At 43.5% G+C, this 20,440-nt stretch overlaps 1 protein-coding gene across 2 annotated transcripts; it reads right to left on the bottom strand.

The window, feature by feature from the left end:
• Window positions 1–2,684: 2,684 nt before the first annotated feature.
• VPS18 (VPS18 core subunit of CORVET and HOPS complexes) lies at window positions 2,685–19,455 on the bottom strand. Of its 2 annotated transcripts, none has more exons than XM_005480026.4 (5): window positions 19,299–19,455; window positions 16,278–16,419; window positions 16,000–16,091; window positions 13,425–15,295; window positions 2,685–12,718 (listed from the first exon to the last, which is right to left on the bottom strand). In XM_005480026.4, exons 1-5 carry the CDS (start codon window positions 19,387–19,389, stop codon window positions 11,990–11,992), a joined length of 2,925 nt encoding a protein of 974 aa, XP_005480083.1. In that variant the 5' UTR covers window positions 19,390–19,455; the 3' UTR covers window positions 2,685–11,989. The 2 variants fall into 2 exon arrangements, with proteins under 2 accessions (XP_005480083.1, XP_074399135.1); XM_074543034.1 differs by having other exon boundaries at window positions 19,189–19,453.
• Between the last annotated feature and the right edge of the window lie 985 nt (window positions 19,456–20,440).

Raw genomic sequence — 20,440 nt, forward strand, 5'->3', positions numbered from 1 at the left:
ATCTTAAAGCGAGGAAGGGATTCCACAAAGTAAAAGAGGCTTGATGGAAATTTGTCTGTCATGTCTGCCAGTCCACCTGGAGAACAGCCCAGCATTAGCACCCACTTGTGTAAGGCTGTTTTTTAAAAACAGTTCTTCAATCCAAATCCTTTTCCAAAAGTCACAGTAAATGGCACCAAAATGATTTTTGAGTGAGTGTTATAGGGCTCATTTCAGATAGGGACAGTTAGAGTCCAAGCATCCTGTAGATTTCAAACAGTGAAAATCTGTACTACACATCTTGTGCAGCACAGGAAACTGGTGGTATAAGACATACCACTCCAATAACACTGGTCTAGAGTGTTCCAGAGAAGACTTCTTCCTGCAAGGACTCTGGAGTAGATTAGATGTAGGCTTGTGTGAGGCTGTGTCAACATGCAAAGCTGTAGAATTTGTTTGAAGAACTCCAAAACACCGGGAATTGGGAAGTCTTTCTTTCATACTAGGTATTAGACAGTGTAAAGTGATGCTGGTCCAAGGCAGATGGGGATCTTCTTGCCTTGTGGTACAGCTGGGGGAAATTGTCTCAGAAAACAGAAAAAGGAAAGTATTTCTGACCAGATTGGTCAGTTAGCGGTCTTGATCACAAGAGGACTGAGCATTCATTCATAATACTCTGGGTGCAGCCTCTGACTCTGGCTAAAATCCTAATCTGTGTTCTGGAGTGGGTGTGTACCTCCAGAAATCTTAACAGTAGCTGGAAGAATTTGGTTCCTCCCTTACTCTTTCTTTAACTCAAGAGAAGGTGCTGGTTGTCTGACAGTGCAATCTTTGAGCCAGTGGAAATGGAAAAAAACCATGAAACCTGTTCACAAGCTGATTATTATGCAGATCAGCAATCATTATCCTTTCTCTCATTACCTCAAATGCTTTCTGCCATCTGTTGGTAACAAACCTGCATCTGGCAGATTACCAGAGGAGCCCTAATCAATGGGTAATTGGGGTAGAGGATTGTGTGGACAATCCTGGCAATGAAAGCACAGAAAAACTTAGAGTGGGAGAAGAAAGTTGCCTGTTACAAAGGTGAGATCCTACACCCAGCATTTCTCTATCATTCTGACATAATTCCTTCTAGGTGGGAAGTGTGTGGAGGGGTTAGACAGATACTTGTCACAGGCAATGGGATGAATTATACCAGCCTGTGTAACAATACCTCAAGCAAAAGGTTAATTTCTGACAGATTATGCCAGCAAGTGCTGCCAGGAGAGGCACAAGCAGAGCAAGCACAAACATGCATGAGTTTGCATTTCCACTGTTGCCTTTTAGAACCATCTGTTAATGAGACACAGAGGATGCTATGGACTCATTCAAGTAAGGGCTCCTAATCTAGTGCCTTCTGATAGGAAATGCAAAATATGTCCACTGCAGGTTTTCCTTCTCCAGCCATGCATTCAGGGTTCTGCTCCATTCCACATAGTCCCAAGCCTTGATTACAGCAGCTCAGATCTAATATTCACACTATTCCTCTGGCTTCCAAAGGAAACAAAGCTTCTAAAATCATACTGCTGGTGCTGAGCTCCCAGAACATACTGACAAATTTTAACTGAAATTTCAGAATGAGGCAGAGTTACCAGATTCCTACAATTTTTTGAGGGAAATGACATCTGAGTGGAACAGAAAAACCCAGACAGAATCACCAGCAAGGGAAAGGAAAAGTGAATTTGCTGCTCTGCATTCCCCAGCCAGAAAATGCTTTGGGCTACTCTGCACATGAGGACCTGTCAAGCAGCCACCTCTGCTGATGTCCTTCTCTACCATGAGTACCTAGGAAGTAAGATGAAACTTCAAGTGGCAATTGTAAAGATTTCTGTAAGAATCAGATTTTATTGATTCACCTTTCAAAGAATGGATGAAAACAAAATCAGTACAGTGCTGTTTGAAAGTTCCACCCTTCTGCCACTCTGTAGATCCAGAGGAAATTATCAACCCTAAAAATGTTGAGGGCATTTGGCTCTCTCTCCATCTCTAACCACATTGTAATAGTGCTTGAGATGTCAAGATACTTGAGTTTAATATTGACACAATAAATCAACAAGGCTAAGTAATCTCCCAAAACTAGGTCTACGGGTGTGAAAAAGGTGGTACTTTTTTTTCCCCTCAGTGCCTTTCAGGCCAGTGCTGTGCAATGCCTGTTTGCACTGGCCCTGGCAGCTGGGAAGGCACATACATAACATCCTCTGCCCAGACACCACCCTAGAAGGGTTGCATTCACCGGTGCATGGAAGAAATCAGGAATTCTTGTAGTAAGAAAGCGGCCCAAAGAAAAGAAGGAAGTAGAAATCCCTATAAATATCCAAGTGCTGCCAATGCCCACGCATGCTGGGCTGGGATCCAATCTCACTGTTTTGGGGTGATAAGAATCCATATTAGGCACCTGAATATGGGAGAGGAACACCAACACCCAAATTAAGACATTAGTAAGACTGTGACTAAAAACCAACACCCTCAAGTGATCTAATATCCAGGCTGAGGTGACTAAAATGTGACAATGTGAATTTTTATTATTCAGAGGGACTAAAAGGAGACATAGGAATGCAAGTGAAAGTTGGTTTTAGAAGCATGTTCCCAAGAGATACAGACCTTATTTCCTTCCTGCTATTAAAGGAAGGGGGCCTTTGATATGTACTGGACTACATAAGGGCAGAGAGCAACACCCCCATTTATTCAAATCCAACGACTTTGCTTTTTTTTTTTTTAATTCAGTTTTTCAGGGACATTACTGCAATCTCCATCTAACAGCTGCAGCCTGCAACATGTTGCGTTTACGTCCCCACTCAGAAGGCATCTGAACACAATAACTTCTCATAGGCTACCAGCTCGGACTGCTACCAAAACCCAAGGGTTTTGTACTGCTTGTAACCCAAATTAGCTAACTTAAAACTTTCAGAGAGGGAACAGAAATAAAGCTGGTTGAGAGAGATTTGCCACACTGCTTTTTTGGAGAGGGCTGTTTTTGTTTTCAAGGAGCTATTGTGTGGCCCATCTTGAAACGGGGAAGAACAACTCCGTCACTTCACTGCAAGATCAGATTCCTGATTGTCAATGGGAGGAATAGTTTCTCCAGCCATCTTGAGCCTCCCATACTCACTAATAGTATAAGTCAGAAAGATGGAAGCACAGTGAAAAGCCAAATCCTCGTCACATGTCATTTGTGGCACTGAAAAAGCAGTGACAAAACCACCAAAAAATCCAGACTCAGTCCTTCAATATGACTATGCTATTGTGGGCAATCTTTGCAGACTTAAATCACAACCTTTGCTAAAAGAGCAATCCCATTGCTTTGCTACTGAGACATCTCAGCACAGCTACCTGGACATGCCAGAAGTGGCTTTAGTTCAGACACGACACTGAATTGTCCTGCTGACACCTCAGGAGTGACTCAGCTGTGCAAGCATCTAAGAGCATTTTAAAGATCCTAAGTATTTCCATCTATACACTGTGTTGTTTAGGAAATAAAATCAGCTAAAAGCCAGCTATGATAGCAGCCTCTAGGAGAGCTGTTTATACACCCTCTTGAATCCAAAGTATGCTCTGTCCTGCTCTCTAACTCCTCATTTCATTAATAAAGGAGGCTTGTAGATCATCCTCTGTGCCTCCTGCAAATTATAAAATCTAAAACTCTTTTCTCTTCACAAATCTGTGATGTTCCTGTCTATGATTCAGAGAAAAGTAATACACTCTTCAGAAAAGAGAGACTTGCCAGAAGCACGAATTTTCACAGCTTGTACTAATTCCGCTGTATTGAAATAAGCATTGCAATACACATCACACTACCCTGGCACAGCTTTGGTCTGTATCCCACGTTTCATCCTTCTGAAATCTGAAACCCAGAGGGCCTCTTGTTACTTTCTTCATATAATTCTCTTCCTTTCTTCCATGATTTTCAAGCTTAGTGGCAGGGAGCTTCACCACTCCCCACGTATTAACCCTTCCTCTATTTATGGCAGAATCAAACAGTTCTTTGCTAAATCAATGAGCAAAGGAGGTGAAAGAATTAAGTGAGAGACAAAGGTGTCTGCTAAGATGGTGCCTGTCCCAATGACAGAGGAATCAATTAAAATGATTTTTTAGCCATCACTCTTGACTCAGGGTATCAAATGAAGGTAGTCAGCTCCACCAGTGTCCTAATTTCTGAAGAACAGGATAAGAAGACAGCACTTTGAACCTCCGCTCAAGGCCCTACCTACAGATTTTTTTTGACCTACAGAGAGTATTTAACTTTCCTCTGACCTAAACAATGCAGATGTGCTGAAGAACTCACAGCAATATCTATGTTGTGTGCAGAAATTCTTCCTCTTTCCTCATTTTAACATGAATTTCTCAAATTGTTGATTTCATTCAGAGCATAACCCAGAGCAGGACAAGGTGCCTGGCAGGTAAATAACCCACACCTTTACCTTTGGTTCAGCTGCCACAGCATCAAGCAAGCAACTCACAGCTGCTAAAACACCATACTGAACCACTCAATTCCATAAGTTACCACTTTCCAGGTAACCTCTCCATAAGGGTACAAGGGCTGTTCAAGATTCTTCTGGAAACTCCCTTCTGTTTCTGTCACCATACTGCAGAGGAAAGCAGCCTTCAGGGAGAAAACTCTGATTCTACACCAGCAAAGAAACTACTGCCAGAGCCCAGTCTGGCTGCCTTCTGAACACTGCTACACATTGTTCCACTGCACTGTCTCCTAGGACTGGCTGTAGGTACCAATATTAGGTGCATCCAGGTCACAAGACATTTCCCAATCAACACCCAACAACAAATTTAAGAAGATGCTACTTATAGACAGAAAAGTCCACATTAATTGATTTGCATCCCCTCAAGTTTACAGAAGATGACATTTCTGTTCACCTTCCATTAGATGTTTCCTGTACTAAAATACTTTTTGCTTTGGAAATCCTGCCGCTGCAAGTCTTTGAACCATATATTGAGGATTACCATAAGCAACTTATCAGAAGAACATAGAAAGATAACATGGTCCTAGTTGTTCCAATCTCGTTAACTGGGCAAGCAAGCAAGTGTTTGAAACAGACTGCAGAACATAAGGAAATGTGTTTCTCCCCAAAAGGCTGCTCAGCAGAATGTACCACTGTGACACAAATGCAGGTGTCACTCTGAGACAGTCACACTGTGACACACAGGCAAGCATTCAACAAAGAATTGAGGCATCCAGGAGCATAAGCCTCAAGTCTCTCTCTCCTCCTCACCCAACCACCGTTCAATTCTCTCAAACAACATGAGCTCATCTAAGTCTACAGTCCTGTTATCAAGGATGGCAAAATATTGTTCAGCTTCATGTGGAATTTTTTATTTAGATCAATGATACTGTTATCTTGATAGCTACTGGTAGTGGTAATTAGTCAAAGAGCAATTTTTTACTACCCTTGCCTTTCTAGGCTCGTAGCAGAGAATAAGTGTCTTGTTCACATGGTGAAAAACATGCAGCAGCCATCAAACACAGCCAGGGCAGCTGCTAATAATTGTCATGCAGAGTCTGTAGAAAAGAGTCCACAAAAACTAATCCATCAGCCTTTGTGCTCCTCTTTGCCTGTGACATTCCTCAAAACCACACTGTGTACCTCACTTTTAATAAACATGTGAAAATAAAAGAGAATCTTTAGACAGGAACAACTTCCTTATGAACCCAGTTTCACAGTAATAATTTGTTTACTAGAAAATCTATTCAGCATGTGCACACAAAGAGATGAAAAAAGACTGTTGAATAACTGACTAATTGGAAAACACAGATGTCTGCTTAAGCAGAGTCCAGCAGCCTCCAAGTTCAGGCTGTGTTCTGAAGATCATGCCCCATGCCAAGTGACCAGCACACATGAAGTAGGCAATGTCTGGTTTTGGATACCAAACCAGTTGTTCAATCCTTTTCCTCTTAGCCATCACCTACAATGAACCATTCAGGATGGATCATGAAACGAGGGGCAGGCTATAGTTCAGCTCCTGTGGAACACTTACACTGTAATAAAACTCTACCAAAAACTAGTATTCTCAGTTCAGATGAAGCAAACAAACCATGTGTTAAATGCAAGGCTGTATCTAATCCTCTTCTGAAGACAACACAGCCCACAGCCAACACAGCAGCACAGCAGGAATATATGAACTCCTGCAAAGTAGGGAAATTCCTGCCTGTCTCACATCAGGTATGGCCTGTATGGCCCTTTATAAAGCAAGGGTATTTCTGTGGTGCTAGGAGGCATACGATGGAAAGCTCTGTGCAGTGAGGCAGCCTGATATCATACAGACTTATCAGTTGTGCTTATTCCCACACCTACCAAGCTCTGCAGCTCAAGTGTTGAATTAGAACAGCTCTCCCATCACCACAGGGACCTAGAGGCACTGTAGCAAGTCTGAACCCAATACAGACATCCTCTACTGAGCTGGCCCTCCATGGCAAAGACAGTGTATAGGATTAGTTAGAGATGTACTGTAACCTTAGAGTGCTCCTGTAGCTTCCCTGTTCCCAAGCAACCAGTCCTACTCAAACAAACTGCCTCCAATACCTCTGGCCATGACAGAGAGGAAATGCCTGAGCCCCTTTTTCTCTCCATCCCAACAAGTCTCAACGAGCAGATCTAACAAGTTTGTCTAATCCTTTCCCCCTTCCTTTCACCTGAAAGCAGCTGCAGGCCAGGTCGCTTTGAAATTCATACCCTAAATAAGTTGCCTGATGCCTTTCCATGAGATCTGGGATTGAAAAAACCAGTCAGTTGAGGGGGAAGTATCACAAGTCTCCAAAATCACAGTATTACCATAAAATGCAAATCCCAAAAGATTCAGAAGGTGTAAAGTCAGGACTGGGCATAATCAGAGAGAGCAGACAGTTTAGGAGCTGAATGCATGCATAATTCACAATGAATTTAAGGAATGCCTGTAATGTCCCTCTTTCAAGCCCTAAGCTCTTCAATTTTACAAAGTCCTTATTTCAAAGAAGGTTATTTTTCTTCTTTATCATCTCAGCACGAGAAGCACAGATCCATCAATATCACAGTTTCACTGCAGAAGCTTCCCTGAAGTCAGATACATGAAGTTTGGCCAAATTATTTTACAGAAACCACCATTCCCTTTCCCTTCTAGTGCATCACTTCCTTCATGTACAAAACCAACAGAAGACCCTGGACAGCCCCTCTCTTCTTTGTAGATGCCATAAGATTCTCTCATAAACACTACGCATACCACAGTGAATCACATCTTACTCCCTCTATTCTAGAGAAAAATACTTAATCCATCTCAATAGTAACGACTTAAAATTCAAAAACACCATAAATTTTGTACATTTCAAGCCTCAGCTCAGCACACTTACTGTAAGTAAGAAATCTAGTTTTGGTCTGTCTTCCCACAGCTCAGTATAGAGTTGTTGGACGAAGTGAAGCAAGGAACAGACTTCCCATGAAATCCCACTAGAAACTAAGAATTTGCACTTGTAAACATAGACAATCTATAAGTTGGCCTTGACAGGGCAGGGGTGAATGGGAACTACCCATTCCAAGAAATACATGCTAATACATGACTACAGTCTGAGTCAAACTATATCTTATTTTGATAGAGTACAAGATGTACCTACTCCCACTTGCTGTTTTACGGGGATTATGATGCTACAACTCCAAAGGAAAAAGCAAACATACTAGCTTATCTGTTTGTGCAAGTCAGTGTCCAATGTCACATTACAAACCCAGCTTTACCGGTGCTTTTAACAAGACTAACTAAATGTGAACTCAGGCAACTAAGGAGCTGCTGTCACAAGAGTATGAAGAAGAAGCAAGCAAAGATGACCCCAGACCCCAGGCCACCAGCCTTTGCAACTCCAAGCCCAGGGATGATCTCTCTGCAGTTTACTAAACCAGCCAGGTCTAAAGGGAACTTACACTAGAATACAATTCAACATAAGAGGCCACACCTCAAACCCCATGTTGAGTCTCAGGCCTCTCACTACAAGACAGATACTGAGGTGCTGGAGCACCAAAAGGCATCCAAAGAGCAACAAGGGTCTGGAGTTAAGAGTGGCCGAGGGAACTGGGGTTGTTTAGACTGGAAAAAAGGAGGCCCAGGTGGAATCTTACTGAAAGAAGGTTGCAGCAAGGGGCCAGTTGGCCTCTTCTCCCAGGCCACAAGTAACAGGATGAGAGGAAAGGCCATTTAAGTTGTGCCAGGGGAGGTTAAGTTTGGATGTTATGAAACATTTCTTTAGTGAAAGAGTGGTCAGGCACTGGAACAGGCTGTCCAGGGAAGGGCTGGAATCACCATCACAGAAGGCATTTAAAAGGCATGTGGATGTGGCACTTGGAGATGTGGTTTAGTGGTGGATTTGGCTATGTTGGGTTGTGATCTTAAAGGTCTTTTCCAACATAAATGATTCCACAATTCTATGATACTCATTTATTAACATAGTAAATGTAGCTTTTGATGTTCAAAACATTAAAATCAGTGATCTGTGAGCTGAAATTGTCATTTAGTTAGAGACAATTTTTTAGCATCTTTACCTCAAATCCTTACACCAAATCCAAGCTACCTTACACCAAAGGCTGTGTCTCCAAGCACCCAGCACACCCCTTCAAAAACAGAGATCCTGCTTCAGTTCCTCACTTTTGTGCCATTCTTCCTTCTGCTACAGAATGCTTTCAGCTCTCTGCAGCAAACCCCAGTATTTAAATGGACAGCAATGACATCTAGTGGCTGCTTTAACAATTTGCCTTTCTAAATTCCCAGCCTGGGCATTCATTTTTAGAAAGGAGACAGAAACTACTGCTTTCAGCATTTCACTTAGCTGCTGCCAACTACAGGAAGTGCACCCAAAATTCTCTACAAACTCTTTCAAAACACACACCACTGTCTCCCCCAACTCAGAGCATTTCCCCCGATCCCTTGCTCAAAGCCTAGGAGAGGCCATGTAGTAGGCACAAGTTTGCTTTAGGCCTTGCCTGCACTACTGAATTTCTTCAGTGTAGATGGAGCTACAGATATTTGTTCTGGGTACACAGGCCTGGGGCTTCCCCACACCCTTTTGGTTATGCTGTTCTTCAGCTGCATAAGGCTAAGCGGTAGGAGTTATTCACACAGACAAGGACAAGACCCAAGGCCACAGTTTTGAACAGCTGGTACAGTTTTTTCATAGTTTAAAATACATACAAAGGACTGTAAGTTCTAAAATGTAACTGTGCTGAAGTTACAAGGAGAAAAGATAAAAATGCTATTCTGAATGCAAAGAGGAAGAGATCTTGAAGATTAGATTTATGGGAGAACAGTAAGCAGTTCACTTCCCTCCACCACCACAAACCCACCCCACTCCTCCCAAGAAAAAATAAACCCTCCTACCTTTTTCACTGAGTGATGCTGCAAAATTGCCAAGAAGCACAGGTAAGTGGTTACTGAAACTTTTTGAAGCACGTGACAATGCAAAGAAAGTTTGGAAGATACCTTTATGTACCTTTTTGTATTACTGGCACTAGTCATTTAATCACTACTGCAATCTTTGCCAGCAGTAACACTCTCTATAACTTTGACAACAAATCAAATCATTTTTCAGTTAACAATGGTGAGGAAGAATGAGATTTGTGGTACATGTATCTGGTGCATGTGCCTACAGCCCTCAGAGAATACTGCATACTAGTCATTAAAAAATACATAGTTCTAGTTTTGTTAACTGAGATCTATTAATACCCATGACTGGAATCAGAGGCGCCTTTCCCCATCACCCAATCTCAGGCAAAGACCAGAGGGTTTTTATTTACTTGCTATGCCTCATTTCCCACAGCTTCTTCCAACACTCTGGACAAGCAAATCACCCTGCAATGGTCTATTTAGTGATGTGACTTCTCTAGCACAAACAGGCAAAACAATGGAAGATGATAATAATTCTAATATACCAGGAAAGCATTCTGTAAAAACCCCAAAGAGATGGAACAAGTGTTAAGAACATGTCAAAATAATGTGAAATTGCCCCTGCATCAAAATGAGCTGATACACATGTTCTGCTAAAGGGCAGAAAAAGAGCCACTTACCTTTGACCGAAATTGGTTTGGGTGGGAGGCTACTGTTGGTTTGCAATGACATGTACAACCTTAAATATCACACTGCTTACAGGAAAAGATGATGATTCACAGGAATGGCCAGTTATAACAGGTTTAATGGTAAACTTCAAAAGACATCACATTTAGTTCTCATCACAAATCCTCCTGCCAGACCCACCAACTTATTCAAAGCAAAGGGCTATGCAAAGCCAAAGAAAACTACAGCATGTGGGTTTTCTGAAAAAGTGCTTTCTGACAAGCCAGCAAACACACACCACAAGGTGCTAATGGGACTGCCTATCCCATGGCTCCATCAAAGAAAAGAGGATCTTGAAACCTCAGGTCTTCCTAATTTAATTTCTGTTTTTTATTACTCGTGTCATTTTACGCAGATAAAATTAGTTCGTTCCAGGCTGATGCTCCCAACAAAAACATAAATGTTCTTCTGAAGTTCTGAACTCAGAATTCTTAGGTCAGATCCTCGAGGAAACCAATACATATTCTCCTACAATAACATGAAGACCCATTTCTACAACCCTACAAGCAGGGTAAGGGGTTAGGAGACTGAGAGAGGTATTCAAGACAAGCACACATATTCATGTGAAAGAACTGAGGCGGCTTTTCAGAAGACAGTATTTTCTATTAATTACAAGAATTGTATTTTCTCTTTTAGAACATTCAATTCTTCTGCCAATTACTACCTTTGTGATTCAGTCCCAAACAGCAAAACCTAATTAAAATCTTATTTTCCTAAAACAAAACAAGGAACCCTTGCTAAACTGTTAATGACAATGTTTTCTTCTCTCACTCACAACATAGTGATTGCTACCTTCTGGGAAAAATTTTCCAAGTTGGAGCAATAGATAGATGCATTGACATGCAGCCATCTCCAAAAAGTGGAAGGCAAAAGACTGTTTAGGCACAAGGTACTAGTTTCAAAGGGCAAAGCAAATTTCACATCAACAGAACATTTCTGTAGACTACTCTCGAGCAAACCCCTGACTAGATCCTGAGTCTAATGCTCAAGTGCAGAAGAGAACCACAGCAAGACACACAAAACAGACTGTGCTCCTGCTTGCAGAGTGTCAGTTGAAACCTTACTACTGCATCTATCAGTTTTGGTTTGGGGTGAAGAAAAACCCAAGAGCCACTATACAAAGGCAGTTATAGTAGAAATAGGATGGGAAGAGGAGTGGTGAACAGGCATTTTGAGAAACAGTACCTACAGAAAATCCAAATGTGCCTGGTCTCATGCATAAAGCTTATGAGAAAGAGAATTATACACCTTGAATTGCAGGCAAATTACTTTTACAATTTTCCTGCAAGATTGTATAATTGAATAATTGAAAATTATACATATTCTTGTATCATATTGTGTAGAAACATGTATTAGTGTAGCATGATGTTTACAAAATATTAATATGTAAGAGCTTCTGTCCTTTCATGTTCTTTCTATGTATGTGGTTATAGACTCTCAACAAAAAGGAAACAAAGGGCAATTCTAGCTTTGAAAATTATGAATGAAGACTACTTTGCTTAGCGGCCTTCACTACCTTTCTCTTTCAGCTCGTCTTCACCAAAACAAATACCACACAACAGGGCAGATAAATCACAGTTGTGATCACGGTTGTTCCCAATTCCTTCTGGACAACAAGGCACTCCATTTAGCTTCACACTGAGAACCTCAGAAGAACTGCAAGCAGAAACACCTGCTAAATATATTCCAGTTGGTTAGCTCTAAGTATTGTTAAAGTTCTTAGACAGCCATAGCTACATCTCCCCACTTCTCAAGACTAGTTCTCCCTAACACTGGTAAAAAGACTGCACTACCCTTTGTTTAGAGTTGCACAGAAGTCACTATGTTCCTGCTCCTGGAGGTTATATCCCCAGCACAGAAGCTTCACAATTTGTTTGACAGTTGAAGATTTGGAAAATTACAGCCAGCTTTGCATCTCCTCTTCGTACTTCTGGGGATCAATAAAAGGTTTGTCAATGGACCGGATCATCAGCTCACCACAGTACACACACTCAGCTGCCACAATGTCATCAATGTCAGCTTTGATCTGTTCCCGGCTCTGCTGCCCTTTCCCCAAACTAATGGTGTCTGCATCCTTGGGACGATGGTGGCTCTTGGATGGCTGGCTGGTAGCTGCCAGCTTCTTCTGAAGATCTTCAAGTTTTGCCTGCTTATAGGCAGGAAGGTTAGGGAAAACTGCTTGAAGGAGACAGTCGTAGTGAAACATGTGACCACAGAGGAAAAGGTAAAAAGGGCGGTTTAGAAGAGGAAAGTCACAAGCAGCACATTTTTCCTGAGGCTCCACAGAGCCATATTTATTTCTCATTTCCTGGATGTCCTCTCGGATCCTCTTGGCACTCTGTGTGGCTTCCTCCATCTCCCTTTTCAGCTCCTCGATGTGCTTGTTGTAATCCTCCAGGGAGTTACAGATTGCCTCCTTGAAATGGTCAATAGTGACAAAGTCTGGAAAGAATGGCAGCACATCCTCAATCTTCAGCAGGGCACAGCTGGAGAGGCAGGCCATTGCCTTCTTGACATCCTTCTCTTCCTGAACAACATGGCGAGCGATCTTCAACCACAGCTTCTTCCGGAGCTCCTCATCATCTTCAGGAAGATCTGCACAGGACTTGGCAAGATCAACATCCACCTAGAAGTTGGACAGACAAGGAAACAGAGTTAAGCTTCCCTCTTTGTTTATCTACCATTCAACTTCAAAGCCTGCTGTCCATTTTAAGAAGCATTTAGAAAACCTCTATTGCTATCTCACTGCCTAGGACTGCACTACTGGCCTGCTCCATGTTTCCATGGCAAACACCTCTCCTCTCCACCAGCACTCCTCACTGAAGATTAGCTTGCTACCCAACAGCACAGAAAGGGCAAATTCATGTTATAGTATCTTTGCTGGCCCCACATTTCAGCAAAGACACAGCAATTCAACAGGAAAAAAATCCAGCATCTCCCTGAAGGTCAGACTAAGCTGGCAAAGATTTCTGTGATAATAACCAAAGCTATGAATAGGTAATTAGAATCCTTAACAATAGCTATACAAATATTGCATAAATGCAGATATGTTAAAGGTATTTTATGTCAGAGACTGAGCTTGAGACAGACAGTGCTCCTCCTTGTAGTATCCCTGCCTCCATCCTCAGTTATGGCTTGCCAGTCAGCTGCCTACTTGAAACAGTTGTGAAAGCACAGAAAAATGTTAACACAGACAGTTTTTTTTTCCAAGCCTCAGCTACACCGCTTTGATACCAGTGAGTCCATCCAGCTCCTCTCAATGCTCTGCTGTTCAAGGTAACTTGAACAAGCTACATTCCCGTGTATCACAGCATGCACAGATACACACATACCTGTAAGGCGAGATCCACAGCCTCCTCATATAATTCCATCACTTTGTAAATGTGGACACATGCACGGTGGTGCCCATGCTCTGCACACAGGCGTAGTGCATACTTCAGGTCATAGTGGATCCTGTTTGGGTTGGTTCCTGCTTGCTCCAGGTATGACAGCAACGAGTCCGGCCGACACAAAGCATAAAGAGACAACAGGTAGTTGTGAATGGCTTGCTGGGTTTCCTCCAACTGGTAGACACAGAACTCCATATATCTGATGGCTTCATTGATCTGCTGGGTGCTGGCACTCTGGCTGTAGTTAACAAGGGCTGGAATGAGGTTCCTGGCATCCAGCCTAGAGCCCATAGAAATCCAAGCATCAACCACCTTCTTGGGAATATGCTGGATGAGAACCGGAGAGAACTTGTAGAAGAGTTTCTCATCTCTGTGCCTGGACAGCACATTTAGAGCCTCATCGTACTCATCATGCTGGCAGTGGTGAGCTACTACACGCTCGTAATCCTGCATGATGACTGCAAAGTAGACCATGTGCTCTGTGTCGCCATGGCTTGCCAACAGTTCATAAATAGACGCCCGATTATTAAAAAGACAGTCTTTGTTTTTAGGGCTGCTCAGGAAAGTGCGGAACTTCTCCCGTGTATCCAAATAGAGATTTCGCTGGGAGAGATCTCCTTGCAATATGCCCAGCCAGTTCAGGTACAGCTCTGTCAACCACGTGGTCAGCAGAGTAGTCTGTGTCTTCTCTGAAGGCTTTAGGTTACTTAGCTTCTTAATCAGAAACTCCATCAGGGCCTCCTCTTGCTTGGCTTCAATGAACTTCAGAGCAATTTCCTCAAAGTAGTTCTGGGTCAGCGCATAACATTTGGCACTGTCCAGATACCTCTTGTTTTGGAAACAGTGCTCTGCCTCTTTGGCCAACACAATGTCAAGACACTCTGGACGGTCCTTACAATACTCTTTTGCTAAATCAAATTTGTTCATATTCATATACATCTTCCACACATCTCTGGATTCCCGCTGGACATGGTAGCGGAACACTACTTTCTCAGTGTGGATCCATATCTGCTGGACTGTGGGATCTTTAATCATGCGTGTCAGCAAGCCAAACTTCTCCAGGAACAGATCCTGAAAAACAACCTGTCCGTTCAGAGTGCAGACAGCCTTCACCCGGTCAGGCAGCAGCAACAGAAAGTGGAACTGGGTAAGCACAATGGATATTGGCTTGTTTACAGTTATGTCAATGTCAGGAGGATAAACCCAGACCCGTTCATCACTCAGAATTGAATCAGGACGACTGTAATCCAAGGTACCGTATAGAACACCGTTTCCCATCATCCAGGCAAAAGAGCGTGGGTTGGAACGCAGTTTTGGAGTGTAAAAGGCTATCTCGCTGAAACCCAAGTTGGCTGGAAACTCCCGAAAGCTGGGCAGATGGTCAGCATGCACAGCAAATATGGAACTGAAGCCTTGCTGCTCTGTCCCTTCAGGCACCTTGCCAACAAACTGAAAGAGTCTCTTCCTAGTGGTGGCTATAATAAAAAATTTCCCTTCTAGCCCTCGTTCAATTTCCAAGCAGCAGACTGGGGCAGGTCCAGATTCCTCCTCCAGAGTGTAGACCTGCCGGAAGTACTGGTCAGGGTTAGTGCTGAAGAGGCTTCCTTCGCTGACAGAGATTTCAGCCTCATAGATCTGCCCCTGGGATGTCCCCACCAGGATAGGCCCTGTGTTGGTTTCTGAACCAAGAAATTTGTTCCAGCCCACACTTTCAATCAAGTGTCCTTTCCAGCGGGAGAGTGCCCGCACTTTCTGAACACTTCTGTTCAGGTAAAGGCATTCGCTGGTGTTCAGAGCAATCAGGAGATGAGAGCCTGCCAACAGCAGAGGGGTATGGGAGGGAGAAGGAGAGAACAAATCAAGACTGTGCCTAAGCAAGCCAAATTCCTGCAGCTTCTAATCTTAACATTTGATAAATTTCAATATCAACATACTTAATCCAAGACTTTCCCAGGCATTCATGGGAATGTGGGGGATTTCGGTGCTGGATCAGAACAGTAGTCCATATGTTGCAATGTTAAATAACTGGTACCAGATGCTTTAGCAAGGAGGTACTCTGTTTAAATAAATGTTCTAAGGATAAACACTTCCCAGAGTTCCCTCCTATCCCTGGCAGTTGGCGAGAGATATGAGCATCTCTTTCCAAATTTTTGTTCAGTCTTTTTAAATCAGTCCAGGCTACAGTGAACTGTAGATGTTCTATGGCCCTTTTTAAAAATTCCTATATAAACCATACAGCAGAGAGTGACTGCAAACCTTCCTTTGATTGGTTTTAGCCTTGCTCAGAACAGCCTAATTGCATGTGTTCATTTCAGAGTCTGAAAACACAACACAGGCACAAGCCTGTGCTTTACTAATAGCAAAAGGGCAAACCAGTGGGCAGGGGCCCTGGAAAAAGACTCTGGCTCAAGGAAGATTGATCTGTTCTCCTTATGCACAAAGCAGAAAGAGAACTCCTTCACCAGCACTTGCTCTGCTCTGTTCACTGTCTGTAAATATCCATCACCCACTGCCTCACCTGTGTGGTCCAAAAACATCTTGTAGACTTTGGCTTCATCTTTGCGTCCCAGCTCTACCTGATTAGGTTCATCTGGCTTTCCAAGATCAATCCTGCAAAGAGAAACCACAAAAGCATGCTGCCAACAAAAGTTCACATACTGTAACTCCTCACCTGTTTTCCATATTGGGCTTGCAGCTTTTTATCCAGTTTGCAAACATAAGTTCTCTAACAACTTAGGGGAAAAAAAGAAGGCAGGGGAAAAACAAACAATAACTTCAGGATTCTGGGAGCATTACCTGAGAAGGGTGTCTTTCCCAAGGCTCATACAGAGTTGGTTAGAGGAGACCACTAAGCTGTTAATTTTCTCAGGAGGAGCAAAATCAATCCTCTGCTTGTTAAATATTGGCGTTTCCTTCTCCAGTCGTGCATTGACATATCCTGGAGAAAGAATGTGAACACTTAGAAACTGAATAAGACAAAATCCCATAACAACAACCACAAACTACATCAAAATCCAGCCTAAAATACTAAGAGGATTGTGTCCTGCTCCAAGTTTTACTGAAAAGGAAGTGTGCTCCATGGAGCAGGAATACAGAGGGAAAAAAACCCTCTAATTCCAGCCCTACTGGTGTTGAAAAAGACAATGCAGTAATGGAAAGTAGCCTGCTACTAGTAGGGAAGTCCTTTAATTGTCTGTTCTACCAATGCTTTCTCCTTGCCTCTGCCTCTCCTCTAGGCCAGCTGCAGAATCCTTAAAATACACTTTTTCCAGAAGAAAGGTGCACATGCAGGAAGAGACAAAGCAATCACAACCTGACTGGGCAGCCTTTTGCATGTGCTTTTTTCTTATGCATTGATCCACACCTTACACACTACCCATTTACACAAGAGTGCATTCCTTTATTTCCAGTTAAGTAGAACTGATGTTCTTCTTTTCAGATTAGGGAGCTGCAATGCCACAGTTTAAATTCGCTGGTATGAACTGCAGTTCAAAACACGTACAAAAAGCTCCCAAGGTACAGATTCACATGCTATCACAGCTAACCAATAAATACCTATTTTTATATATAGATAAAAGGGAAGGAAAACTCTGGAAAACCCACATGTTACCAGATCATCAAGTCACATTCATCCAGGTAATCTCAAATTTTTTTGCCTGTCACCTGGCAAAGCAAGGTTGACTCAGCAAAGAAACTCAGAGGCAGGAAGGAAAGGGAACAAATAGCACCTGTACAGAGGTAAGGGTTTAGAGTTAAGGAGAAACTGTTTATGGTTTAATTCTGTCATAGTCATTCTGTTTAATTCAAGCCAAAGTCTTGGATTTCAGCATTCTGGGCTCTTTAGGCCTGTATCCATTACATTTATAACATCCACAGGATCATCACCATTAACATGAGGATTTTAGCTATTGTCCCTAATAGGAAAGGAAGAGCTTCCTTAATATACAATTCTCTATACAAAGGACATGTCCATTTTATAACATTCATTCCTTTCAGTCTCCTCCCTCATCTTGTCCCCAATGACCCTCTTCTGTTTAATCAGGATTCTACTGCATCATTTCACACCCTGATTTCTGGGCAAAGCTACCTATTTCCTCAGACCTTTTAATCTGTCCAAAGACCTAAGATCACCAGTACGGTCTAGTGGGTCAAAGCAGGCTTTTCAAAGCTAGAGCTACAGTACTTGAAGTTCCCAATGCAGTAGGACTTCAGGTTGGATACAGAGTCACTGCTTGTTTATCTACAACCTTGAGAAACAGTACCTGCAGTTAAACAAGCACAGGGAACACTTCCCTGAAACTGAGGAATAAGTTTCAATGTCTTCCAAAATTGCAAACCTAACATTAAGGACTGCTTTCAGGAAGGTAACTATTGTATCTTTTTACAATATAAATTTACTTACACTTCAGATTGCCCACAACTTTTACCAACCCACATTTTATTAAAAATTGCCTGTGTGGACTAATTAAGAATAACTGAAATCCTGATTAGGCTGTGCCTTTGCAACTAAGCAGTTTCCCAAACTTCCTCTGCCAATATCAACTGTGAGCAAACAGGCAGATTTCTCAAGTGTAAGACAGCCATGACTGAAGACAGTGTTGCAGCTGTCAAGAAGAAAAGCTGAGTCCTGAAAAATTTATTTTCTATGACACGACTTGTCCTAACACTGTTCTGCACAACACCTATTCAGGCCACTTATTCTGTATCTAACATTGCACAATGAAATAACCAAGCATGTCAAAACAAACAAGGGGAACACACCTACCTCAATATCTAGACTCAGAGTAACTGTGTCAATGTATTTACACTCCCTAATATACATAGTATGGCAGAAGTTTGATAAATTCTTAGCGCATAGATGAACCTCACAACTTGGTTTCCCCGAAAGTTACCAGTGGGCAACACTACACCAGGAAAAAAACTTGAATTTATTTCCAAACTTGTAACCCAAAACCACCAGCTCTGCATAGCAGCTGGTACTACCATGAAAATTCAGGTACAACAGAATTCTCTAATACCCTACATTTCCCTGGCACACCAAAAAAACATTGAGAGGTGACATCTAGTAGAAAATGGTTATCTAACCTAATAAATATTGAATTTATCATGGAATAATAATGAAATAAATTTCTCTGACATGAAAGAAAAAACGGACTGGTCATCACACCATTACTTGACACTGATGGGACGCTACACTGAGCAGTGCAGTATAGCAAAGCCTCACATCCTTTGACAGAAAAGTGTAGCAGTGATAAAGACTGCTCTGCTGGTCACCTCTCCATCTTGTAGTCAGCCTAAAGGAACCACTCTAGAGAAACAAAGTCCTTGGTAAACTGCGCTTGGGTTAGGAAAGGAGCTCCGTGCAGGAACAGCTGTAACATGGCAAAGCGAGGCTTCCTCAGAGAGGAGCAGAAAGGAGAAGTGACGGAGCGTTCATAACCCTCTGGCACAGCTCTAGCTGCACAGGGCTGAGGTGTGGCTGGGTGTAATTTGTGACACACAGGCACCTGCGACTCCACGCACCCTTCAGCGTTTGCTCCCGCAGCCCCGCCGGCCGCAGCCTCCCACACAGCACAGCACGGCGGGCTCGCTGGGCTGGCCTGCATCCTGCATCAGCGCTCCCCGTCCCCAAACACCTCCCACAGCAAGCCGTAGCAAAGACAAGCCGCAGCCGAATGCTTGGCCCCACACGCACACAGTGACACACCTCTTCCAGGCAGCACAGCCTGGCGTGCCCTGCTCCCCACCCGGAGCTGCCGCCTCGCCTCCCCCTCTCGGCAGGAAGGCCGCACGCGGGAGGCCCCGGGGCACACGTACCGGAGTGCGGGATGCCCACGGTGGCGCGGCTCTGCGGCACGGACACGGAGCGGTGCAGCGAATCCTCGTACTCGTCCAGGATGGACGCCATGGCCCAGCGCGGCGCGCTCAGCTGACCCGCGGCACGTGCGCCTGCGCATGCGCGGGCGGGGCGGGGCCGGCGGCGGGGCCGCTGCCTCACAGCGATGGCGGCTGGACTGGGGCGGCGCGGGTGTGTCGCGGCGCTGGTGTCCCCGACCCTGTCGTCCCCGACACTGCTGTCCCCGACCCTGTCGTCCCCGACACTGCTGTCCCCGGTGTTCCCCTGGAGCTGGCCGGTCGCCTTGTGCCCTTGCTGCCGGGCCTTGGGCCCCGCGCGGTCCCGCCGCTTCAGCTCACTGCCGCGGGTACCGAAAGGCTTATGTCGAATTAAGAAAGGGCCCACTCGAATAAAGTCAGCATTTTTATACGCCAGTAATAACCAGAAGTTCCTCTAGGTGGGATGTACGCTCTGGGTTTGTTGTTGAATATAACATCAAGACTTGAATTTGCCACCAAAGAGGGCTAAAAAAGGTAGGTTAGCGTTCCACACGACCACTGGAGATCCCTCAAATGACCACTAGAGACCCCTTCCCTAATACATAAGCATGGTAATAAGACCTACACAATTAATCAGATGTAGAAGGCTGCTTGGAAATAGCTGTAAACTTCTTAGAATGTAAATACATATTCATGTAAAACATTGTATATAGGTAATAGGAATGTGAATCTTAGTCTGCATAACAGGCAGAGAGACACCCCTACACCCCATTAACCTGGCTCTGTAACAAAGTAGTGGCGGCTTTCCAACCTGTAGCTCTGGTTTGAAGGTTTTCTTTCCCAGTTTTCAGTGACACTGTCCTGTTGTATGCAGCTACATGTGTGAGAAATTACCTCATTAATGCAGCAGTGTGCCCTACTAGAATCAGTCATGATTGTCAGAGCAATTCTACTGACTGCAACTGGGAATTATCTGGTTTAAAACACTCTGTAAAAACTCCTGTGTTGTGGCTCTCATGTAGCATTGGGTGGCAAAATCTTGGCTTTATCACTAGAATGATCATTGAGGCACAGCACAAGGGGATCCAGCGTAAGGTGCTCCTTGAAGTACACTAGACTTGCTC

Source organism: Zonotrichia albicollis, chromosome 6 (assembly GCF_047830755.1).
Source record: "Zonotrichia albicollis isolate bZonAlb1 chromosome 6, bZonAlb1.hap1, whole genome shotgun sequence".
Lineage (NCBI taxonomy): Eukaryota > Metazoa > Chordata > Aves > Passeriformes > Passerellidae > Zonotrichia > Zonotrichia albicollis.